The following is a 27,131-nucleotide window of genomic DNA, read 5'->3' on the forward strand; positions in this document are numbered from 1 at the left end:
ATATAGAAGCCAATCTGACAGCTATCTTAGATAGGATATCAAGGCTTATGGATAAGGGAGAAGCAGTGGACATGGTATTCCTAGACTTTAGTAAGGCATTTGATAGTCTCGCATGATCTTATCAATAAACAAGGCAAATAACGTAGATGGAGCTACTATAAAGTGGGTGCTGCTTAACTTTTCCCAAAGTAGTTAATAATGGTGGAAGGCTATAACAAGTGGAGTTCTGTGGGGGTCTGTTTTGGGACCGATTCATTCAATATCTTCATCAACGATTTAGATGATGGCATAGAGAGTAGGCTTATTAAATTGGCAGATGATACCAAGCTGGGAGGGATTGCAAATGCTTTGGAAGATAAGGTCATAATTCAAGATGATCTGGACAAACTGGTGAAACAGTCTGAGATAAATAGGATGAAGTTTAATAAGGACAAATGCAAAGTGTTCCACTTAGGAAGGAACAATCAGTTTCACACATACAGAATGGGAAGTGATTGTCTAGGAAGGGGTACTGCAGAAAGAGATCTAGGGGTCATAGTGGACCACAAGCTAAATATAAGTCAACAGTGTGACACTGTTGCAAAAAAAGCAAATATGATTCTGGGGTACATTAACAGGAGTGTTGTGAACAAGACACAAGAAGTCATTCTTCCACTCTACTCTGAGCTGATTAGGCTTAGGTTGGAGTATTGTGTCCAGTTCTGGCACCACATTTCAAGATAAGGAGAAATTGGAGAAGGTCCAGAGAAGAGCAACAAGAATGAGTAAAGTCTAGAGAACATGAGCTATGAGGGACTGAAAGAATAGGGTTTGTTTAGTTTAGAAAAGAGTAGACTGCAAGGGGACAGGATAACTGTTTTCAGGTATCTAAAACAGTGTCACAAGTAGAGAGAAAAATTGTTCTCCTTGGCCTCTGATGATAGGACAAGAAGCAATAGGCTTGGACAAGAAGCAAGGGAGGTTTAGGTTGGACATTAGGAAAAACTGCCTTACTGTCAGGTTGGTCAAACACTAGAATAAATTGTCTAGGGAGATTGTGCAATCTCCATCTCCGGAGATATTTAAGAACAGGTTAGACAGACATCTATCAGGGATGATCTAGATGGTGCTTGGTCCTGCTATGAGGGCAGGGGACTGGACTGGATCTCTCGAGGTCCCTTCGATTTCTAGTATTCTATGAGTCTAAGGGTACTTGCACCCTCTTTTGAGAGAGGGATACAAATGAAGATATTTGAAATTACAAATGAAGCTGGGATTTTCAGATTTCATGCTTCATTTTCATATTCGTGTTATGGCGCTATTTAAAAAAAAAAGACGCTGCTAAGACAGTTATTTTAAGAGAAAACCCTTCTCTTGAAATAAACCTCATTGTATGAGGAATAAGGGTTATTTTGAAATAGCACTATTTCGAAATAGCGCCATAATGCGAATATGCAAATGAAGTGTGAGATATTTAAATCCCGGCTTCATTTGCCATTTCAAATGTCTTCATTTGCATCCCTCTCTCAAAAGAGGGTGCAAGTGTAGACATACCTGAAGTGTTTTTAATCACCTTAAGTGAACTAATGTAACCTATTCACATTTCTTCAAAATTAAAACTTTTTCCATTGCTTTATGTAACTTGGGAGAAGTAATGTAAAAGACTGAGTCATTGATTTAGAGTCTGCTGCATTAACTAGATAAAATGTCATGTTAAAGGAAATCACATGGAGATTTCACTTCAGATGTTCGCGCCATTCTGTCTACACATTCTCCCTAAAGGGGAAAAAAAAACTGTTTAAGGAATAAAATGGTTTTAGAAGTACAAAGACAACCTAATTCAATTAACAGCTATATCCTGTGGAAATTAGTTACCAAAAATAAAGCCATTTCCACATTTGTAGGTCTACAAGGATTAATTTAAAAGAAAACAGGATTTTAAGCATTTAAGCCACTCCCCTCATTTTTCATAATTCGGCATCTATATTCCTATTTAGGCACCTGAAAAGGTTATTTGGCTTCCAGATGTGCAGAACTCCCACTGGTTAGCTAATAATTCTTTTTGCACTGAATAGTACAATTTAATTCTTAGAGCAAGTAGTGATGTCAAAATCATGAAAACAGTACTTATAGCAAGCTGCTGATCAAAGCCTGCTCAGCAGTTCCTGAGATCTATTGCTTAGTTAGGGAAATAAAAGCTTCAAGCGCGTATTCCTTATATGCACAATCTTTGAATGAAAAGTGTGGCTAGAGGCCTTTTAATATATATATCTTTGTCTAACCATTGGAACTAAAAGTTTTATTCTTTTTGTATTTTTTATCTTAGGTTTAATAATGTAGTATTATAAGGTAACATATATAATTATATTTAATATTGTAGTTAGTTAAATTTTTTAGTTAAGGATATATCTTTTATATTTTTCTTGTTTTAAAGTTTAGTACAGGATTTTACATTGTGTCTATGTTAATGAGATTAGAAATATTGAAGGCCTGGGCCTTTTATGTGAATTTTAATTTTGCTTTTGCTTAATATAAAACAGTACTGTTTACTTTTGAAGGATTTTGTGAAAAAGACTGTTTATATAAATAAGATACGGTGTGAAGTTCATCGTTCGAGCCAAAGGGTCAAGAGAAAAGGGGGAGAATGAAGGGTGAAGACAAACTGTAAAAGACAGACTAAAAAGAAACATATCAGCGTCAAAGCAGCCATCTATAATCACCAGTGTGTACCCATAATAAGAAGGAATTGAGGTATTGGCAGACTGACAAGCCTTAAAGCAAGCAGGCACCCCCAAAAGACAACTGATTACAGGATGAGCCTTCGAAAAATGTTTGGGAATGATTAACATCAATATGAGATAACATTCTGATCACAGGCTGACAGAGCGGAATCCATTAATTTCAACGAAGAAAAGGATTATAAAGGCAGGGTGCTTTGCTATGGATCTTCGGGTTCATCTTGCCAACAAATCGGATCGATTGACCGACAAAGGCCCTGCTTCCCCCTGTGTTCAATTTAGCTGGCCACTAGATTGACACAGACTCTGGACTGGTAACTATGACATCGTCTGGCGAGACTTTGTGTGTATGTTGTTTGTGTATACAAGTAATTAAAAAGCATATGCAACCATTGTATTCTCAATAAATGCGGCGTACTGCCTTTTCCCCTATAAAAGATCTTGTGTGCTTTGTTTAAGCAAACAACATAACCAGTTAACATCAATTTTCAAAGATTTGTCCACTAAAAATTAAAAGCCACCTATGCTGCTGGTTTTAATAAACAGTAAAAATCATTTGTACAGCATATTTTGATTATTCATTAGTTGAGTCTTCAGTGAATTTTATATTAATTGTCATAGATAAAATGTTAAGTGAACTTATTTCAAAGTATCAAGCTACAAGATCTCTCTTATATTCTTTGACAGTTATTTTCAAAGAGCAGAGAAGGTGTTTTAAATGCTTTGATCAGAAACAAAACAGAATAAAGACAATTTTAGTGCTTTCTCTTAAAAACAGTGTTTCCATGGACAAATTGTACACTTATTTACCATATGAAGCTCAAATTTAGAGATGTGGATATCACTATGTCTTCATAATGCAATTATTCTTGTTATAAGAGTCTGTGGTGAAAGACAGAAAACTTAGGAGGAAACAGCATTTATATACTTCTTTTTCTTTGATTTTAAAAAGCAAGTGAACCTTGAAGATAATTATATCAAGTCTATTTATTAATGCATTTCAAGTTTCAAAAAAACCCATACATATCTTTGCACAATACTTTATTTTTTGCAATTTTAGTAAAAATTTCCAAAGTGAACAAAAAAAGATACTGTATAAAACACAGTGGACATTAAATTGACAGTAGTATTAGATCTCATTTGTCTTGATCTCTTTTGTTTTACCACATCTTGTCTTGCAGTGGAGAGTTCAGTGCACATGTCTCTTTTCAGAAAACATTTAACTTAGACTTAAAATAAAATAGGGCAGCATGTATCTGCTATATCCCCACCACAGGTTAACACTACAAGCAAAAAATTTACATGTCCCAAACATAACACCCATGAACTTACTAAGAATTCTTCCTGAATAAAAGTTTCCATTTTAGAAATGCAAACCCACTTCCAATCTTTACACAATCTGAAAACAAATGTATTTAAAATGATTTAAAAGCAACTACAGGACATTTCTAACTTAGTAAGATTGCTTGGAATTATTTATAGTCTATGGGATTCAATGTACAAAATTTGTCTCTAAACCATGTACAAAAAGCTGTATTTTGAAAAAAGTCACCATATACTGTACAAGTTTACAAGGAAGAGATCCCATTATATTCTGTAATATTTTTGGCCATGCTGGCTTGCGTCACATTATGAGAATGATTGTGTAAACTTTATACTCTTAAAAAAAAAAAAAAAAAAAAAAAGGAAAGACTGTCCAACTCTTAGTAAATTTTCTCCTAAGCAAAGCCAGGAAAATTATAGCCATTTGCCTTTAATTAGCTTGGAGCTTTTGGAAAACAATAAAAGTGTCACAAGCTTAAATTTTTTAATGCCCCTTTCATTTCTACATAGCAGGAAGCATGTTAAAGTAATTAAACGCTTTAGTTTTCTTTTTAAAAAATGCCAATTATTTACATTCGCAATAAAAACTTTGGAATGGGACATTGTGCTGTTCAAACTTCTCTATTATAAAATATTTAAGGGAAAATCAGTTGGCCTAACTACAATTTTAACTTAGTTACAGTAGCTGTAATATTACTGTATTTTAGTGGTTATCCATTAACACTATTATGCTGAAAGGTTATCTAGATATTTGATAAATTAAAATAGAAACTACAGCTTTTCATCCTTCCCACTTACTTCCCTCAGAATCATGAACATAATTATCGTACTATGAATATCTGAACAACCCCAATAAATTGGTTGCAGTCCTTAAACGATTTGTATAACAGGCATATTTCTCTACTAAATCATGGAAATATGTTATCCAACTCTTCATTAACAAAATAATCAGACAAAAATTAAAAATACTTAATGATGAACTACAAGAAATCAGATTTATATAAAATGTAAATTTGAAACATTCTGGCATATGCAAAGTATGCACAGCTCTTGTTGCATGTATTCTCAACAGAGCATTTCAAACTTGTGTGCTATGTCTTAGCAGCTGTTTGATAAAAGATGAAATGAGTACTTGAACCAACTCTGATTCTAATAAAAAGTTTGAATTGATTCAAAACTGCTGTATAAAGCATTACAGAATCCTTGACCATTATACACTTCCATCTTCTATTATCCTGAGTATGTCAATTAAACAATTTCTTCATTAACAGCGGAAAAGTTTTATAATACAAAGAAACATCCATATTGCAAATCTTTTGTTTACAATTGCACACAGAAGTACGCGTGTACATTAGAAATACATGTTTGCATATAACAATGTATATACATTGGCAGGTTATGTTTCCAATGTTGAGGTGGTCTAGCTTCCTAGCCTTGATTGCCAGTTGAAAAATATATACAAATATTTTCAATTTGTGAATAAAAGTTTTACTAGAGCCACGTTTGCCTGCAAGTGAAGAAAATGCAGCAATGAAGAGCAGAAAAGGGGGAAAAAAAACCACGATAAGACTTTTGTGCCATTAGATTAAAAATATCTAAGAAAATCATCTCTCTTCTTTTTGAGCTGGAAGGTCCAATAATTAAAAATTAAATTCCTCCACTTGTTTAAGGACTTAACATCTTGCCTTTTTTCTTCTATTTTTGTTTGAGAGTTAGACTGGGGACAGTGACTTTATAGGTTTTCTTTGGAGTGAAGTTTCCCATTGTAGGCACTAGGAAGAACCAAGGCAAAAATCTGTATTTAACGTCTCATGTGTCCCATCTGATAACTCTCCCGGGGCCTCTGACGTGGTGGTGGTTGAGTTGTTTGTGGTGGTCTCCTCCTCTTTAAAGTGCCTGTTGTAAACAGAGAAAAAATATGAACTGTTGGGGGGTGGGAATCAAAGAATGCATTTTTTTAAAAGAATTATTGCAGGAAAATGAAGTACCACTGTGGGCAGACAAATTACATATGACAGGGTATTTTCAAGCTTGCAAAAAAGCACAATCTTTAAAATAAGAAAAGTCTGACAACAAGCTAAATGGTATGAACATGTAGTAAATTGAAAATAAACTGCTACATACGATTTTTCTGACAAAGGTGGTATAGGGAGACAGATTAAAAGGATATCTGAGTTAGTAATTGCAACAAAAGTTATACTTTCTACATGCTCCATGGCTGTGTCTACATTGGCACCCCTTTCCGGAAAAGGGATGCTAATGAGACCAGTCGGAATTGCAAATGCCGCGGGGGATTTAAATATCCCCCGTGGCATTTGCATGAACATGGCTGCCGTTTTTTTCCAGCTCGGGGTTTTGCCGGAGAAAAGCGCCAGTCTAGACGGGATCTTGCGGAAAATAAGACGGGATCTTGCGGAAAATAAGCCCTTTTCCGGAAGATCCCTTATTCCTACTTTCAAGGAATAAATAAGACCAAAGAAAACCTTTCAAATAAGCCCAAAGAAAACGGTTCAAGTAGGAATAAGGGATCTTCCAGAAAAGGGCTTATTTTCCACAAGATCCCGTCTAGACTGGCGCTTTTCTCTGGCAAAATCCCGAGCCGGAAAAAAGCAGCAGCCATGTTCATGCAAATGCCACGGGGTATATTTAAATCCCCCGCGGCATTTGCAATTCCGACTGGTCTCATTAGCATCCCTTTTCCGGAAAGGGGTGCCAATGTAGACACAGCCCATGTGTTTATAATCCGTATTTTGACTAAGAGGAAGTGAGATGTAATTTTCTCTATGTCTAGTAGACCAAATGTCAGAAATAGTTCTTTAATGTTATGTTGGCATGAAAAAAAGCACACAGTAGCCAGACTATGAACTACAGAACTGGCGCTACAGTCCCAACACTAAAAAGGCAAGGCAATATAGTTGAGAAAAAAGGCTCTACCTTCTTACTTTTCTGTGGTAAATCACTTAAGTACTTACCTGGGAGTGGTTTAGGAGGAGGCAACTTTGGATTACTGCTTGGAGTATGAACACTGCATATTTTAATGAATCCAGCCATTAACATGATCAGAGCAATTCCCATAAGAAGTACTGCCCACCAGTGAGCCTAAAAACACATTATACAGCAAGATTTAAAATAAAGATAGTACACTTATTTGGTGAATTTGGCAATGTTTCCCATATAATGAAACATACTAACAAAAATAAAAAAATAGATAAATGCATTAATGCCACTAATATAATAATCCATTTATCATTGTTAGGTATTTATTGCATCTAATCTGAGTAAACATAGATATTAAAGTTTCCCAACTTGATAATGGCTTTTCCGAGCTCTATCGTTGTTTCACTTAATGATTAATACTATAACTATTTTATTATAGAAAAATTTATAGAAGTCACAAATCTTCTAGTGCCAGCTATCTATAAAAGCCAGTAACTCCCAGGGATTTGCCAGACATATTCCAGGGCAATGAGTAAATCAATTCACAGACTGTAATAAAGATCAAAAGAAAAGGACTATGTATTAAATTACTATACTGCACCTTGGGGCAATGCAGCAACAATGTAAGAATCTGTGTATTTTTCACAGCTCTTAGCTGACAGTCTGGCCTTTACTTTGCATGCAAAAAGTAATAAAAAATAGCCATAAAGGAAAATTCAGCTACAACTAATGAAAAAGTGACAAAACTTAATAGAGGACTGCAGAAATTGATTCATAAATGCTGTTGCAATGAAAGTAAACATATTCGAAGCAGAACACACAAAAACATAGTCCATAGAAAGAAAGGGAAGATTTGAAAACAAGTTCTCCATCCACTCTCCCTCCCCACAAAAATTATAGGATTTGTTTTCCTCACACAGCAGAGCTGTGTCCAGGAAACATACATGAGACCTAGAATGAGAAATACTAATCGGATACACTTCCTTTATGACACTATAACTCTCACAGTTAGCCTAGTTTCTTGCTCCCCTACTGCCACTAGAGAAGGACTAATGGTAGGGCTTTCAGGGAGAAGTACTTGACTCTCAAATTCATTTCACCTACCTCCACTTTGACCCAACACTGGCTAGGATGCATTACTTTCATGACATACTGTAAACATTTTAGTTTATTGGAGGCTTATGGAGGAAAAAGTGAAAACAGAGAAATTCATTTTAGTGAGTTGTAAGATCCTTTTATGGTACCGCTGACCTGTTGAGTTAATCAAGTGTAGTATTCTTAGTCTACATCTATGCTCCACACCAGAGTGGCAGCACATAGGTCAGGAGTAGACAAATACTGGTCTGAGGTCTGGATCCAGTTCCCCATGGTTAGCCCCTGGCGGGCCAGCAGCACTATGTTTACCTGCATCTCCACAGATACAGGTGATTGCTGGGAACAGCAATCTGCAGCCAATGGGAGCTGCAAATAGGGGCTATGGGAAGTGATGTCGCAGTCCACACTGCTTCCCACCACTACCGTTGGTCAGAACAGTGATCTACAGCCAACAGGAGCTGCAATAGCCCATACCTGTGGAAGAGCGAGAAAATACAGCAGCGCTGGTCGATAAGGGACTAACCCTGGCAACACAACGCCAATTTATTGCCCACCCCGACACAGGGCATATGTAGCTACAAGCTGTAAGAAAAAGCAAGTGGTGTTCACATTGTTATGTAGCCACATGTCAGTGAAAGGCTCTGGGAGGAGGGGAAGCAGCAGGGAACTGCTGGAATCTTTCCCCAGGACTGCTGCATCTCACTACCAAAACCTTCCCCCACAGCAGTGAGAAAGCACCAGAAGTGGTGTGCTGATGGAGCCTTTCTGCACTGCCCCTTGCTGTAGGGCTATGTCTACACTTGCACCTTCTTGCGTGAGAAATATGCAAATGAGGCTAAGCCTCATTTGCATTCTTAATGAGCCACCATTTTTGCAGAAGAGGCTCTTGCGCCAGATGGAGCGGTCTACATTCCCCCTTCTTGCGCAAGAAAAACCCTCTTGCGCAATGCTGCTACACTGATTATTTTCAGGAATAATGGCATTGCGCAAGAGGCTTTTTCATGCGCAAGAAGGGGCAGTGTAGACAGCTCCTTCTGGCGCAAGAGCCTCTTCTGCAAATATGGCGGCTTACTAGGTATGCTAATGAGGCTCGGCAATATTCCACGCTTAGCCTCATTTGCATATTTCTTGCGGAAGAAGCTGCGAGTGTAGACGTAGCCCAGGAGTCTTTTCCTGTGACAGGGAAAGGCTTCACTGGTGGGAGACCACACTACTAAAAATAGCAGTGTAGAGTGGGGAAGTACTGCTTGGGCCAGAGAGAGAGCTGTGGATGTTATAAAGCTGGGTACACACCCACAGGTTTCAACAGTGTCTTTACTCAACTAAGCTATTAATATCCAGGGGGGTCCCAACTGGTGGTCAGCAGGAGCAAAGACTATAGTTAAAGTTGTCTAACACCTATTATAACGTTGTTTACTGTTATTTAGCTTAGACAAACTCCATGCTTTGTCTGCCATACAAGGGAGGGTTTTGTAAGTAAGCAAAACTGATTCATCCATTTTCAATAAATCAGCTCATGAAACTAGTATTTCTGTCTATGTTAAATTCTGGCATATTTAAAGACAGCTCTCAAACCTCAAAGATTCAGATTAGGAATTTGTTACATGGCAGAGAGGAAGTCTGAGACTGTTAGTGAACGATACCTCTCCAAACAGACATATTTGGCAATCTTATAATATGCAGAGAGTTTGCATATAGAGTTTCATCCCAGTTTGTCCCTTATTTTCTCTTCGGCACTGCGTATGCTCCCAGTGAATCTCCTGCATTACATGTCTATGATAAGAACAGAGTAAGCCTTTCAACTGAAACACAGGCTGCTTCCTCTCTCTTCCTTATTCTTAAGATAATTTTTAAACTGGGTAAAAGGCACTGGGCTGGAAGACAGAAGACTGAGTTCTAGCCTTGTCTTTCCTTAATGGTCTTTATTTTTGCTTCGTAACCTATATTAAGCAAGCTTTCATATCCTTAACATTTGGAGGGAGGCAAATTTTTTGCCCAACAAAGGGCAATGGAGGATCTGAGACCGCAAAGATTCAGAAGTAACAATAGAGTATACATCTCTAATATAGCTAACCAAAGACTTATCTAGTTAGCAACAAATCTATGTGCTTTCTGTCATGTCGTCTTACATAGAGTTGCATGTTTCAAGGATGGTAAGCCCTGCCTTAGGGCAAGGCGAGCACCTTGAGCCCCGCACCTTCAGGACCCCGCACTGCCCAGCGCCCACCTGCTCACCCCAGTGGCCTAGCTCAGCTGGCAAGCCAGTGCTCAAATGCACAGCCCCGCCTCCTAATCCACCCCCTGTTCAGCACATCACAACAACCCGCCTGATGCTCCTTCCGCCTTCCAGGACAGGAAAAGACCTCACCCTCCTGCTTGGCCCTGGCTAGCTGGCTGGTATCTGTCTCCCCTGCTTCTTCGCCTCCTTTTGCGTGACATCAAACCCTGCCCTCAGCTTGCCACTGCCTGCCTGCCTCTCTGCTCTCCTTCCGCCTGCCTCAAGACCCTGCCCCTTTGCTTGCCCACTTTTTTCTGCCAGGGAAAGGAGGAGCAGCCATGGCCTCCTAACACCTCTGATCTGGAACGCAGCTCCACTGGTGGGACACAGGCAATGAATGCTAAAGGCTTGCAAAGGAAAAAGAGCCAGACCAGGCACTGCCCACTGTTGTGGAGGACACAAAGGCCAGAGGCAAGCAACAGAGAAGTGGGCTGCCCAAGAATGAAGCAACGGAATCCCATGCCCGCCCCCCTGAATGCAGCATCTCGCCCACCCCCACCTACCCCACTTGACGAATTTTTTTTTTAAGGCACACCCACCTGTTTCCCCACGTGCCCCCGCCTCCTTCTCTGACTCTCCCGGTGTTTCCCCAGGGCAACAACAGCAGCCGGCGCCGGAGCGCTCACCTCGCTGCTTGACAGCCAGTCAAGCTCTTAGGGAAGGCAGGGCACAGGTATTGGGGCTGGAACTTACAACAGAGAAACAAACACGCTCATAGGAGGTAGAGTTTTCACCCCCAATCTCTTGACTCTTTTTTCAAACCGCACTGTAGTCTCCGAGGGGAGATGCACCACTCCCAGAGATGCTACAATACTGGGCCAATGTGCGGAGCGGATGGAGCAAGCTCCTCTTCCAGCCCCTGCCGCAAAAAATCCATTTCACATCGTTATCATCCATTTCACATCCTAACAGCAATTAAACGGATAAGAACAGACACTACACTTGATCCTAGCCTTCAAGAGGCCAAGAAGCGATACCTGGGCTCGGCTCCCGAGCACCAGGTCCCCCCTTGGCTCTTCATGGTACAAAACTGCCCAGCAGCGCCACTCCACCCCTCTCTGCAGTGCCACGGCCACCCGGGAATGACGCCCGGCCAACAGGCGCTAGAAGCATGCAACGGCCACCCCTGACCCCAGCCCCTAGGGGGCAGTGCTGCCTGGAGGGGACAGCTCAGCTGGCAGGCCAGCAGTGCTCATGTGCATAGCCCCACCTCCTGCTCCATCCTTCGTTTGGCGTATCACAACGGCCCATCTGACACTCCTTCCGTCTGCAAGGATAGGCTGAGATCCTGCCCCCCCGCTTAGCCCTTGGCTAGCTTGCTGCTGTCTGTCTCCTTGCCTATCATGAAACCCCACCCCTCTTCTTGCTGCTGCTGCCTGGCTGGCTGGCTGATGGGCCCAGGGCCCCACTAACCCTTTGGCAGGGCCTGAAGGGTATAGGCATGCACAACTGTTAGCATTCTGTAAACAAAAAGCAAACTGAGAAACCACCACCAGCTACAAGTTCTCTTTCCGTCCTCTGATCAAATTGAAGGGATTTCTCCACTCCCAGATTAGGGAACAGAACATAGGAACCCCAATTCCCAACATTCTGGTGTGGCACAGCAAAATATGTATGTCAGAGCTTTTAAAAAAAATGCCATATAACCTACCTTAAAAACCTTGTTACAGTTTGAAGCATTCCTAACTTAAGAAATGCCAGATTTATTGTGCAACTTTAATTCAGCCCCCACTCCATTTCTTCTTTATGACAGCAATTACATAATCACACGGTATTTTTTCATAGGCCTCTAACATACCGGGAGGTGAATGAGAAGGTTTTGTAAGCAACAACACTTGAAATGTGAAAAACGATAGCATGCAATGATGTAATTAAAAACTGCATAATAAAGCATAGGCACAAAGGGGCAAAATTAAGGTTACACAGGCAGCTGTTAACTTTTTGAATACTTTAGTTTGCAGTTTAACAATTTTCATTTGGTAGTTTTTGTATGGCATCTGAATGAGGCTGACATTTATTACATTCCTTATCCATACATATTATTTCTAGACTTACTGCATACATTTAAAATCTGCATGACTATTTCTATGAAAATTCATGAGACTTATTTATTTGGTATAGCCAATAGTAAATGTAATATTTTACCTAACACATTTCTCAGTACTATATATTTTGACTACGACTACTGCTTTTGATTTGGTGTAAATGGAACTTTTTTGTTCAAATGAAAATTAAGCCAGAGGAAACACATTGAAATTCATGTTTAAGTATCTAATTTCTTAAAAGTGGGTTATCTGTCTTGTGTTTCACCATATATACAAAGTTTAACATAGTGCCTGGCCGGTTAATGAAAACTACCTACTTGTGACTGCAGTTATTTTAAAGGTGGCTTATTTTAAACAGCCAACTCTTTGGTCTGGTCCTTGATGAACACTAGCAAGCTTTGTAGATAAAGTTCAGAAACCTTATGAAGCAGTTAAAGTTAACCATTAATGCAATTAGGAAATGATTACATTTTGAGTATTACATACATGCTGTCTGTATTACAGGCATCCTATTACATAGCGTTTTTAAGACAGGCTACAGCTTCCCCTGTCACCTGCCAAAATGCTGCTATAAACCTACACCACATGGAAAAAACAAAGAGGGGCCCAATCCTACATCCTACTTGGCTGGCTCAAGCAGAACGGCAGCCACCAATGCCTTACTTCAGCCATGCCGAAGACAGCTGTGTGAGTAGGACCCTACCAAATTCACAGCCATGAAAAATGCATCACAGGTAGTGACATTTGGACTTGTGTGCTTTTATCCTATACAGGCAGTCCCCGGGTTACGTACAAGATAGGGACTGTAGGTTTATTCTTAAGTTGAATTTGTATATAAGTCGGAACTGGCATCCAGATTCAGCCGCTGTTGAAACTGACCAGCGGCTGACTACAGGAAGCCCGAGGCAGAGCTGCTCTGCCCCGGGCTTCCTGTAGTCAGCCGCTGATCAGTTTCAACAGCGGCTGAATCTGGATGCCTGGGACAGAGCAGTTGGGGCACTGCTGCCGGGTAGGTCCCCGCAGCGCCGCACCTCGGCGCTGCGGGGACCAACCCGGCAGCACCCCAGCTGCTCTGCCCCAGGCGTCCCTAAGTCAGCCGCTGCTGAAACTGACCAGCAGCTGACTACAGGAAACCTAGGGCAGAGCAGCTCTGCCCCCAGCTTCCTGGAATCAGCCGCTGATCAGTTTCAGCAGCGGCTGAGTGGGACCTGCTGACCATAGAGGAGTAACACCCTTGGGCGCCATATCTGTGCCCAACAATGAAACCCTGCCTAGTATCCTGATGTTGTGGACTGGGAGAGAAGGCTCTAGCATTTCCCCAGTGTCCTTTTTCTTGGTGGGGCAGTAGTGGGAGTGGCAGCCCCAACACCAGGGATTTCCAGAGGAAGCTGGGGACTCAGAGAACGCAATAACTTCCCTGTGTTCTCTCGCTGTACTCTGCCCTGCACCAGAGGCCCCGGGCATCCCAGCACATCCTTTCCCACAAAACTGCCTGCAGCTATGTGCACCCAGTCAGCTGTATATGAAGCTGATCCATGCCTCCAGGCACACTGTGGTTGTGTCCCACCATCCTTCCCCAGGACAGGAATCCTTCTGGAGAAGGATCTTCTTCTTAAACTCCCTCCTTAGAAAAATTCTGGCTGTGTCCCTGGAGTAGAGTGACATTAGCCGATTCCTTTTAATCTCAAAAAGTCTATTTAGTGTTTACAGAGAATTGACTATGTGCAAATATTAGAACATTTATTACAATAGTTTCTTAAACTAAAAGGGATCCACTATATATTTATACTATATTAGCTATTCTTTGAGCAATGAACATTGCATTAATAAATGACAATATTTTCAGTGCTTCCATAACCACTAAATTATGGTTGAGTAAATCAGATATTTGGGGCTCAATTCTTCTAGTCTGCTTCCTAGACTGCATAGGCTTGGAGTCAGCAGCCTCGCACAAAGGCGGAAGTGACAGCTTGGCGGGGGGGAGGGAGGTGGGCAGCAGTCCCTCTGCCCATTCCTGGGTAATGGTTAAATGTTAAACAGTTACCTGTTCATATAACTAGCCCTCCCACATCCCAATTTCATTAAGCTATGCCTGATCCTTGAAAATTTCTTTATGCATCACACTTTTCTTCCATTGTTCTTTATATTTAGTACTATTGAGATGGAATATAATTAGGTCTACAAAGAAAACTTAAGAAAAAAATTTCAAGATGACAGCAAAAACCCAAACTCACTGCTAAACTTGGCCTTGCCAAGTACAGAAGGCAAGGCCATCAGAACAACCCTAACATTAATACCCCCTTCTACTCATAAAAACCAATCAAAATCAGAAGCCACACTGAAACAAAAGTTAAAATTAATGAAATACTGTACAAACAAACAGAAGCCCTATCACCAAACAGGTTTTACTCCGAAGAGAGAGAAGTGCCTAAGACACAAAGGCCACGAGGGATTTTGATATTATCTGTTTTACGTGTAAGGCATTTAGATTCCTCTGTGAGGGTGGTAAACCCTAGACCCTAAACCAGACAATCATCTGAGCCTGAAATGTATACAAGAAGACAACTATGGAAGTGGATAGCCTAAAAATCAGACACCTATTTAACAAGCCACATGCATCTAATAAAGGTCTTGGAAAAAAAAATGCTGCTGACCAGACCCCAAGTCAGTTGTAAGGTGTGTGTTTTTTATTGCAGTGTAGACATACCTTAAGAGAACACTGAAATATTGCATATTCAATTATTTATCATTGTGATACTGAATGTATTGAATCTATTCAATCCATTTACACGGCTCTTGCAAGCTTATATTACCAAATCATAAAGATACTTACCACAATCCACTCTGCAATATTTTCATATAGCTCTGGATTAAAAATTGCTTTCTTTAGTCTAGCTAGAGGACCATCTGCGTCCACCAACCGACACCTCATGAATACATCACAGTAGCCTTTAAAATCATTACAGGGGGATCCAGGTTGCAATGTAATGGTTTTGTGACTGAAATGCTCCTTCCACTGATCAGATCCTGTACTTGCACAAGTAATTGGATCCACTGGAAAAAAAAAAGTGAAAATAACTGAAGGCTGGCTTTTATTTCAAGACAAATTTATAACAAAATACTTTGTACATGCACCAATGTATAAAGGATAACCAACTCAATACCAAAAATGTACTCTTACCCTATTTAAAAACATATCAGAAAGTGGTAATTTGTCTTTCATTAAGGTATTATATTTTTTATTTTAAAGTTGACATGCCAATGGCATATCAAATAGGCATTTTACTAGAGGTCCACTGACTAACATTATAGGAGAAGCACGTTGTTCATAATAGTACATAAGCCATAAAAACTGAATTGTACTTTGTGTATTTCCAAAAAATGAGTTTCAACAGCAAGAAGCAAATACTTTCCCTGCTGCTGTAATTCTTACTCAAATTTGGTGAAAAAACCTTGAGATTTGAACTATTGTATTAATATTTAGATAATGAGCACATCTTACTTTTTTTCATGCAGCAGACATGGCACAACTCTTTATCATCCTTGCCGTCTGAACTAGCACATGTACATTCCTCCAAGCCATATTTTTCACAGATTGAACCAGCACATTGCTATTTGAGACAAAAGGAGGAAGAATAATTCAATATTATCTTCACATCCAAGCATACTTTAAAGCAGGTAAAATATACCAATTGTAATGGTCAGAAAGCTCCTGTTCTCAGTCTCCCTTTACTGAGCCTGAACACTTCTCTTCCCTGCCTTTCCACTAACATTTCCCTGCCCTCAATGCATCCCTAAACCTTTCGCCTCTACTCTCCCCACTGTCCCTCCCCTGCATACCAGCAAACATTTCATACAGACACACATGAACTCTCTTACACAGACATTGATTACATTCATCTAAAATAGAAACAAACCTTTCCAAGGACACGTTTTTGCAATATACCATCGATGTCCAGATTTCTGTACAAGTAGGGATTTGAACTGACTCTCTTTGGGCCATTCTCCAAGTAGGAACACTGAACAGGGGGCCAACGAGCCATGATCCTTCCACTTTCAAACAGAATCCATCAGCCCTGGTTCAAAGGACTGCCCAATAACCACCCTGTGGTACCCAATTACTAGCAAATTTTGAAGGCCAATAGTTCTGTTAATGCTTCTGCCAATGCATGCTCAGCATTAGGAACATTTAGAAGAGGAAGTGTGCTTTAACCTAAATTTGTGGATGCTTCCTGCTGCTGCTGGGCAGTTGTGCTTGTACACATGCATCCTAGAAATTAGGAATCTGCTGATTTTCCCTGCCTTACTAGTTATGGTTGGCACATTTCTAGGCTGGCATGAAGCAGACTCCCTATGGGCAATGGATTGTTGTGCAAACTACTAGCAGGATTCAAATATATTAACGTTCCCCATTGCACTAGCTGGCTTGCTTTATACATTCCTGACAGATGGGAAGTCTGCAAATATTCCCTTACTCTGATTGGCTTGCTGTGAATGCTCTCTGGCCAGGCAGCACAGTTTGTAGGGAACTGTTGGGAGAAATAAGGGGGCCAAAACGCTCCCCTCTCCCAACACCATGGAATAGGAGAGAAATAGGGCAGGTCAAATGATGAGAGGATCTGCAAGAGAGTGTACACTACTCAAAGTAGTGTTTCAAAGAGCTGTTTCAAAGTAAGGGAACTACAGTAAACTTCCGACAATCCGGCACCTTTGGGATGCAGGGGGTGCCGGATTATCAGATATGCCAGAGTATCAGGAGGTACTCCGGAAGGGGGGCTATGGTACGAGGGTGGAGGTGGGATGGCGGGGGAAGCCCTGCGCAGCCGCCGGTGACAGGCCAGCCGGGGCTGCAAGTGGCAGCGGCCACGTGGGGAAGCGGCGGGCAGAGCAGCTGGGGTGCTGCCGGGTTGGTCCCGCAGCGTCGCCCCTCACCTGAGCGGCGCTGCGGAACCAATCCGGCAGCACCCCAGCTGCTCTGCCCCACGGTTTCCTCAAATCCGCCTCTGCTGAAACTGACAAGTGGCGGACTTGGGGAAAACGGCAGGCAGAGCAGCTGGGGTGATGCCCGGTTGGTCCCGCAGTTCCACCCCTCACCCGCCTGCTCGGAACCCCAGCTGCTCTGCTCCGCAGCTTTCCCAAGTCCACTGTTCGTCAGTTTCAGCATCAGCACAGCGTGGAGCAGAGAAGCTGGAATGCTGCTGGGTGCCAAGCAGGGGGGGAGGGGCAGCGCTGTGGGACCAACCGGGCAGCACCTCAGCTGCTCTGCGCCTCTTCTCCAAGTCCACCACTGGTCAGTTTCAGCAGCAGCCGCAGCGGACTTGGGGAAGCGGCGCGGAGCAGCTCCAATTGTCTGGCTGGCAGGATCATTTCCGGGTTCCAGTTGGTGCCGGACTATCGGGAGTGCTGGACCACTGGGGTTTTACTGTACAAGGAAGATTTATCTTCCCACTACTTTTTCTTTTTAAGATCACACAGAGTTTTCTGAAGAATAAAACAATATCCTCATGCTATCCTCCATTAGCGATAAAGCCATACTGCTTCACAAAATAGTGCTTTATGTTATATTGTTAATTCAATAGTTTGGTACATTGAGCTCACCCCTTTAATGCAAACTTGTGTCTGTCTGTTGCAATCGGTGAAGTTTGGCTTGGGCTCAGATGCTGGACAGAGAGCACTGAAACCATTACACATTCCTTCTCTTGCACAGTCAGAATCATTCCGACACTTATCAGTCTTGAATTTGAAAGCACATTGTGCAGTACAGCAGGGGCCTTGACTGGGGCTAGAAAGAAAACAAAAACAAAAAACAGAAAAGATGCATTAAGAAAAATTCCTTTTTGTTCATGGAGTTTCTAGTATTCCCATAGCATTATTGTCCAAGTCTTCTAAATGTAACATTTATTGATTAAAAAAAAATGAGAGCAAATTTGTCTGTATTCTAAGAAATATATATATTTAACTAGAATACCAATTAAAACATCTGCATACAAAAACAGAATCGGTTTTGGTTTTTCCAATTTGTGCCAACAAAATAAAATGAAACATGTTTGTCTAAGGGGCAGAAAAAGTATGGTATTTTGCATCCAGTACAGGCAGTCCCCGGGTTACATGGATCTGACTTACATCGGATCCCTACTTACAAACGGGGTGAGGCAACCCCACACTAGCTGCTTCCCCCCAGCAGACCAGGAAGACGCGGAGCGGCTTTTCTCAGCAGACACCTCAGCTTGAGAATAAAGGACTGAGGGAAGTGAGGTGTGGGAGAATAAAACTGAGCTCTGGAGAAATGTTTGGCTAGAGTTTCCCCTACAATATGTACCAGTTCCGACTTACATACAAATTCAACTTAAGAACAAACCTACAGTCCCTATCTTGTACGTAACCCGGGGACTGCCTGTAGTCTTCTTAGTCTCAACTTAAATGATTAAATTATGAAAACCACCACTTAGGCTACACTAGAAAAGTTATTTTACATGCATGTTTACACCTAAACACCCTCAAAAATGAAATTTTAGGTTAAACTAACACTGTGCAAGTTAAACTTAGCACCAGGAAGAAGTTTAAAATTAAGGATGAAGTCCTTTCATGCTGTGGAGTATAGGACCCCCAAAACACTAAAGAATCTTACATATCATATCCTTCATCGCCAACAGAATTCAATAGTTTAATGTTTTACTACCTGGAATTGTTGAATATCTGTCAAAATAGCCTCAGCCAAAATTGTTTATGAACTTGGATACTTTAAGATAAATCATGAAGCTTTCATAAAGGTTTAAATAGTTTAGCTAAAATCTGTAATTTACCTATGTTACAGAACATTACTGAAGCAATCAATTTACACAATTTAAGTTTACTTTTAGCATTTTCCTTCATTTTTGAGGATTAATTTAAGCTAAACAAATTCATTTTTTTTGTTCTCTCTCTTTAGAGAGACATTCTCCAAGTAAAAAAATATTTGAAATATTAAACATTGATAAAAGTTACACATTTTTATTCACATAGGGTTTATATGGGTACCATCAAGTAGCGTGGGCCTAATTTTATTTATTTATATATATGGCACTATCATAAGGAAATTTTGAATAAATGTGGAAGAATATTTAGCCATGCAAAACAGGTAGCTAGATATCTTACACTGCATTTTAACAAAACATTTAGGAAATACCAACCTCTATCTGAAAGTTCTCTTATGAGCATGGACTTTTCAATATAATTTGCCATTTGCAATTACTTGTAGCAAGCGATCCAAGGAAATCTATGGCTGAAATCAGGGTTTTCTTGGGCTCATTACAGTCACAGTGCTATCTTAGACATGCAAGCTATACTGATGAATACAATACTATAACATTTTTTGCTATCATTTAGGCTTCATAAGTGGAATGATCTTCTAGTGCCAAATCTTGATTTTTTTGATCAATGCTACTTCAACAGAAATTTAACATTGGTTTCTGGCAAGCTATTAAAGTTTAATGCATTCATAGACACTGGTAGCAGCAAAGAAAAAAAAATCACATGCAATGGGGCTAGAGAACAAAGCAGCCTTGTACAGTTGTAAGCCAAGAACAGCTCACGCTGCTCTTAAATTAGGTCTTGTCTACAGCAACATTTATTACACTGCAAACATGGATTTAAATTTACCATGCAGTAAGCATCTGTGTGGACCTTGCTACCATATGCTAAAAATTCAGTAGTGCTCTTCAATTTACCCTGTTTTGAAACGGACGATAAAAGCACCCTAGGGAACTTTCTGTGTGGGCTCTTCTGCAGGACACAGAGAGCATGCACCAGTTTAAGGCAGGAGAGATTTACACCCTAGCTCACTATACACTAAATAGACAACTCACAGTTGTAGAAGGCTGTCTAAAGACTTGTCAAGTTCTGATCTGTTTAGATTCTTTATTCTTTCCCCAACAGTAATAGTCAAAAAGAGGAAAAAGGGTAGGGATCCAACTGATTCTTCCCCTCTGTCCCCAAATTACTGATATTACTTGACATTAAAAATAACCACTACTGAGGGAATTACAGGGGATTAATTACTCTTTATATAGCCTTAGTTCAAGATCCCCAGATAAATTTGACAAGGATACATATTCTTACAGAAATCATCCGATAACAATAGAGTCTCCTAAAGTATGGCCTCAGTCCAGGTACTACTGAACAGATGTTCATAGTAGAATGATCTTTTAGTGCCAATTCTTAACATTTGGCAAACATTTAAAATTCGAAGGCAACTTTAGTAAACGAGTTAATAACTGGAATTAACAGTAAGCTTAAATTTCATCAGCAAAACTTATCCTAGCCATATCTGGTTTAATCCATGTTAACAAAGCTGCATGGAAAAGTACGTTCTGACACTGCACATTTGCATGTTCCTCTAGCTAGAGAGACACCTTCAGTCTTAAGGACTGTCAACCTGATCCTTTTCACAAGCACAAGACAGTGAGTGTCCTAAGTAAATTTTTTTCCTATACATCCAAGATGGATCAGAGAAGCAAGTAAAGGGACTTAAATATTTGGGTTTCTTTCAAGACCATGTCTGCAAACACAAGTGTTACTTGGTATGAGATACCTAATGTGATAAATATGGGTATGTATAGGGATAGTCACGTTTAAGTGTGTAAGCTGTCTGAATTTAATTAAAGAGATAATCACAACCAATTAACTTTTTAAGCACAACTTGCCCCTATCTATACACCGGGTCATAAGGTATACTTAAAGTTAGAGACATTTTAACAATACAAGCGAGATTAGACTTCAAATGTCAAGCAGTATACTTCAGAAGGCCTTATCCATTAGTCTGAACAATTCAATAAGCATTTAATTACTGAAATCTATAATACCTGCACGATTTGCCTGGTTTTAACTTGCATTTCTTATCTTCTGGTTGATTTGCATCATAACAGCATTCATCTTTACACTGGTCACTGTATCCACAATCACACTGCTCTCCCTCTTCTACCATTCCATTACCACAGATAGGCTGGCCAGACTCTGAAAAATGTCAATATATTTTTGTAACACTTGCATAGTTAAGTAAGACTGGCAATGTCTATTCAAAACCAGGTTAGTACCAGAGATGTTAAATATCTGTTAATTGAATAGTTGATTAACCTCATGAACTCTTATCAGTTACTCAACTATTCTATAGTCCCCATAGGGGTGGGGCCGGTAGCCAGTGCGCTCTGGCCCCACTCCCAAGGAGGCCCCTGCCACTCTGGACTTCTGTGGGTGCCAGGCAGGAACTGGTTCATGAGGGGAACCAGTTTAAAAAACAGCTGATACAGAGGGAGCAGTGTGGGGTGGCAACAGCCCCTGTCCAGGGGAGCAGTGCCTGAGCTCCCAGACCCAGCGTGAGCCAGAACTGAGCCAGGCTGCCTGCCTGCCTACCTCCTAATACTCTTTGAAAGCAGAGCTGCAGCAGGGTAGGTTCCAGACCCGGCACATGCCAGGACTGAGCTGGGCTGCTGACCAGCCTGCTAAAATATTTACGGGGGGGGGAGGGGGGGAGAAGAGAGAAACTGGGGGAGAATGGGTATAGAAGCTTTTGCTTATCGGTTAATTAAACAGTTGACTATACTATTACATCCCTTGTTAGTACTGGAAGCATAGGTGTGTTGCAGATTAGGATTTTGCAGGAGAATTTGAACAGTGCTCTTCAGCATCCAGCTTGTTGATTTCTACCACATATTTTGTTCTGTTTGTATTCAGAACTTCCATGAATAACAATGGAAATTGTGCAAAGGAAAAAATGAGATCAGAGCTCAGGATAGAGAATTTTTCCTTAAAACTCCAAATTACCATCTAATTTTTGAGCACTGCTCCCCTTTCTCTAAAAATTCTGAAGACCAAAACAGCTAATTATGGACAGAAAGAACTGATGATGGCTAGAGCAAAGATCCTTGGTACCACTGGCTCCAAAGCTTTTGTTTCACTTGTGCATTCATAAACTACTTTACAAAAGGTTCAGGGCCATTGTCACTGAACAAGACTGCAGTAAAAATGATCAAAGGATCAGGATATAGACCCTAAATGAGTGCATGCACGTGTACACTAGGGATGTTAGCATATAGTCAATTACATGATTAACCGATAATCCCAGGTTTATGGGTTAATCATATTGACTACAAGCAACCTCCCCTCTTGCTGTGTCTGTATCAGAGGTAGCAAGGAGGGGGAAGGTGGAAGCCAGTGCCCATGGGGGGTCGGCTTTTAAGCCATCTCTCCATGATTGCCAGCTCCCTCTCCCCTCCTGCTGCCTCCCAGAGGCAGCAGCGAGTGAAGGGGGAGAAAGACGGCAGGAGCCAACACGCATGGGGAGCCAGTTTTTAAGTTGGGTCTGTGCCAACCTATCCTCCCCACCTCCCACAGAGGAAGCAGTGGTGAAAGGCAACAGGTGGGAGATTGCTTAGAAACCAGCTCCCCATGAGCACTGGATCCAGCAGAGCCATCTGCAGCCCCTGCTCCCTCTAATAGAGAGGCAGTAGTGTTGGGGAGAAGGGGGAGGCAGATGAGAGCCGGTACGAGTGGGAAGAAGCTTTCAAGCTGGTTCCCCACACATATTGGCTCCTACGGAGCCACATGCCCTCGCAGTGCTGCCTCTTAAAAGCCAGTTCCCACCGAGCCTGCTGCCTCCTGCATGTAAAAGTGTAACTACTAGAATTTCCAGTGGTTACAGGTTTACATAAACTACAGTTAACATCCCTAGCATGTACCCCTTCAAAATTATTTTTTGCACAATTTGTGTGGATAAGAAATTGAATATGTAATGGTCAGGTGTTATCAAGTTTTCAGAACTATGAAGGAGAGAGGGCAAGTGCCCCTATGAGAAGTCAGTCTACAAGCTACCATGCTAATGGATAGTTTCACATTGATTCTTTAGTCAGTCTGTATCTCATCTGCTGTCTCATTTTATACTCAGACTAACGACTTTTTGTTCCACTTGTACAGCACCAATGTCAACTGGGTCTGGTCTATGACTAGGGCTTCCAAGTGCTGTTATAACAGTGACACAACATTAACCCTTTAGCATTTTACAAGGCTGACTAAAATACATACCAACAAAACAATTATTTCTTTTTTTTTCAAGAACTTGGCTGATATTTCGAACGCTACAGACAGAGAACTTGTTATTGTTAAGTTTGTCCCCAGATGTAGCTCTTGCATACATGATATAATTTCCATTTTCTTTTTGCCCCAGGTTCTTGGACTCTCCTGGAGTGCATTCTGTTCCAGAATCATGCTGCAAAACAGAATATTGTGAATTACTTTAAGTGGATTAGTTTATTTTAATTTGCTATCTTTCTACCTATACATGTAACAACCATGTGTGGTAAAAGAGCAAGAAAATTTCATATAAAATAGTTTCATTTTAAAAAGTGTAGCAAAAAACTAAGACATTCTATATATCTTTGCATTGAATCAAAAAGACACATAATGGAAAAGTTCAGCATTAAAGACTAATGGTACCTGGAATTGAAAATGTGTCAGTGAAATGATTCCATGAAGGGAAATTTTTCAAAATTCTGACAGTTAAAATTACCATTTAACTAGCCATTAATAGTTAATATATCGTTATTTTTTCTCCCTATTCCATCCCTTCTGTTTCATCTATTATCTGAATAGAAACGTTCAAGAGCAGCTACATACTTAAAAGGTCAACAAAAATTCTGTAACTGGTGAATCCCCTCAAAAATTAATTTTGTGCCATGAGGCTGCTGTTCCAGCACCCACAAGCAAATCCCAAGCTAGTGAACTCTGCTTCTGCTATTGTTGAAGTATTTTCTTATTAGACCGATCGTAGTTTAGACAGGCTCCAGTAGTTCAAGGACAAAGAAGCAATGCATAAGAAACAAACCAATGTTTTGTCTGACCAGAAATATAACACTGTTATTACTAAATCCAGATTGCAACAAAATCTTCTCCAACACACTGACCCAAATAACGATCACTTGTCGATTTTAAGAAGTGAAGAATATCAGATGCAGAAGATAAATGGAAAGTCACTACAACATCTCCAACTTAAACAATGGTGGCTTATCCCTCTGTGTGTGTGTGTGTGCATGCACGCGCGCTGCTTACTACAACACAACATGCACATTCCTTTCTTTTATTGCCTGTACATTATATTCCAAAGATATAGGAGCACTGATGAAAGTTAACTTCTGTGAGAGCGTATAAGGTATATAACCAGAGAACTGAACTATCCAATTGAAATGATTAAATATAATCAGCTTAGGCACAAATGGTTTGATGTGTCCCTGCTTAACCACACTGATAGGGAAACAGTAGTTTTACATGATTACTAGCACTGTTTTAGACTATTTCAGTTATATTACCTACTGATTATCTGCCCACATTTCCTGGTATCTCCCCAAAGCAAAGGATTCTGGGAGATTGCTGAATGCTACCATGTGCTCTGTGGGACATTAATAGGAGGACCAGCTGAAACATCTCAGATAATCAATATTCACATTGTGAGGACTTAAATATGATCTGATTTGTGTGGGGTGCGGGAATCCATTTCTAGCCACTCTATGGAGAACTGATCACTTATAACATCACTTGCTAAGATTCATGGAATAATTTATAATGTAGAAGTTTCAAAGATAATGATAAATGGCATAAGCTTTTAAAAATATATTTGACAAGAGTAAGAAACTGTTTAATACCAGATTTCTATTACCACTTTTGATACAAATGATTTCCCCACAATATGACCAAACCCTTCCAGCATAAGTATATAAATGTGCACTTAAAATGGTATTACATGTTGAACCTCTCTAGTCCAGGAGAATTTGCTGAACCCCGGGAGGTCAATAATGTCTAGCAACATTACCAATACTCCCACTGCTTACTGTGCTCTTAGAAAACATTTAGGGGTAAATTAGAGTTGAACAGCACAGAACTCAGAGAACCAGGATCATTGGAAACTTGGTCAAACCCATGAAAAGTGGGCATCCAGCTAAGTAAAATTATGCCAGACCACAGGTGTTAAAAGACCAGCATGCCAGATTAGCGAGGTTCAACCTGTACTATAAAGAGTATAGCAAAATTCTTGACAAGTGTATCTGCTGATTATCTAGTTAAAACATGAGTTTCAAAGGCAAGTTCAAAAATGATGTTCCAATTGATCCAAAAGCATTTTTACCCTATGACAGATTTCCACTTCTTCGATCAATGAACACTGTTAACACTGGATTCTTGTTCCCTCCAATACGGAACAATTATCTTAATGGTTAAATTTGTGTTTTCTAAAATGTAAAACTTTAAAAGCAGGAGATATTCTCCACTTTTCACACTACCCACAAATAAAAGAAACAAATAAAACCTCCATTGTTTCAACCTGTTATAGACAAAAGCCTTGAATGTATCATGATAAGGCAAATGCTTCAAAATCTCATTACAAGTAAGTCAGATAGCCTCTTCTCAAAATAAAGTAATCTTTAAGGTATAAAAATGGTGAGGGGCCCAAAGGAAGTTGTATTCCCACTGCTGAGTGAGAGGATATAACCAAAATTTGTCCTTATCAACTGAAACACTTCCCCTCACTCTGCATGAAATAGAAGCTAGTATTCTATTCACCATAATAGATGTACACATACACATTTTTGAAAAGATGAGTAAGCTTTGCCCTTCAATGGAAGCGGGAAGACAGAGAGAATAACTCACACTTTTTTACAAAAGAGTGGTCGTGAATAAGTGCAGTATAAGGAAGGCTAAACAACAGGTAGCTGCTGTAAGCAGCTTAATGAGAAATTTAGAATATTTGCAGTCTTGTCACACCAAGTTCTTTTCTAGAACATTCATAAATATCTTAGTGCATACGCTTTATCTGTAAAATCCTTTTTTTTTTTTTTTTTTGCAAACACATACACATAGTAGTAAAAGGTCTACGTTATAATATGCATAAACAACAAGAAGTCCTGTGGCATCTTATAAACTAACAGATTTATTGGAGCATAAGCTTTCATGGGCAAAGACCCACTTTGTCAGATGCATCTTTGCCCACGAAAGCGTATGCCACAGGACTTCTTGTTTATGCAGATTCAGGCTAACATGGCTACCCTCTGATACATTATATGTTATCATAAGTTATGCTCCCCCAATCACTGAAAATGTGTAATGGAGCATCACTTAATACTTACAGGTGAACCAAAGTTATGTCCAACCTCATGAGCAAATGTGATATGAGAAACCTTCGGAGGCACGTGAGAGCCATAGTTCTGAACAGTGATGATTCCAGTATTTAAGGACTTCTTTTTACCATCAGAATAGAGTTTGCTCTTTTCACATATTCCACCAGAGCTTCCTGAATTTACAACAAGAGTTACAAAATGAATACATAATGAAACAAAAAAGGTGAGTTGTATTTTTTGTTCTATATCTTAGTTGAAAACGTATTGCAATCATATAGAGCCACATCTATATTTTTAATCTAAATCCCATTTGTTTTGCCTTGCCAAGTAAAGAATATACTATTTCCGAACACAGAAAATTCATTTCACTATCACAATGATCACAATGTTCAGCTGCAAATACTCTGAACCTGATTTTAAATAGTATCTTTCATTTTTCCCCAAAAAATACTTGTAAAAAACCTAAGATTAGCTACAGATCCCACTGAGCAGGAGTGACTCATTTCTTCATAGTACAATTTAAAACTGAAGTGAGGTTTTGATAGGGGGTTAATCATGTGTACGTTTAAAGGTCAACAATCAAGGACATCACACCCAGTGT

At 40.2% G+C, this 27,131-nt stretch overlaps 1 protein-coding gene and 1 non-coding gene across 2 annotated transcripts in view; both read right to left on the bottom strand.

The window, feature by feature from the left end:
* Positions 1-3,684: 3,684 nt before the first annotated feature.
* The window catches only part of ADAM10 (ADAM metallopeptidase domain 10), a 123,023-nt gene continuing 99,576 nt past the window's right edge, over positions 3,685-27,131 (bottom strand). Inside the window, exons 9-16 of the mRNA XM_006112456.4 lie at positions 26,540-26,703; positions 23,451-23,634; positions 21,236-21,386; positions 17,994-18,177; positions 15,898-16,006; positions 15,229-15,449; positions 7,013-7,139; positions 3,685-5,936 (exon numbers count right to left, since the gene is read on the bottom strand). Of these exons, the coding sequence (XP_006112518.2) occupies positions 5,842-5,936; positions 7,013-7,139; positions 15,229-15,449; positions 15,898-16,006; positions 17,994-18,177; positions 21,236-21,386; positions 23,451-23,634; positions 26,540-26,703 (1,235 nt within the window). The 3' untranslated portion in view covers positions 3,685-5,841. The remainder of the gene's footprint in view (positions 5,937-7,012; positions 7,140-15,228; positions 15,450-15,897; positions 16,007-17,993; positions 18,178-21,235; positions 21,387-23,450; positions 23,635-26,539; positions 26,704-27,131) is intronic.
* LOC112547593 (U2 spliceosomal RNA) lies at positions 11,131-11,325 on the bottom strand. Its single transcript, XR_003091358.2, has one exon. It is a non-coding gene; the product is annotated as a U2 spliceosomal RNA (small nuclear RNA).

The sequence above is a fragment of the Pelodiscus sinensis genome, chromosome 14 (assembly GCF_049634645.1).
Source record: "Pelodiscus sinensis isolate JC-2024 chromosome 14, ASM4963464v1, whole genome shotgun sequence".
Classification (NCBI taxonomy): Eukaryota; Metazoa; Chordata; order Testudines; family Trionychidae; genus Pelodiscus; species Pelodiscus sinensis.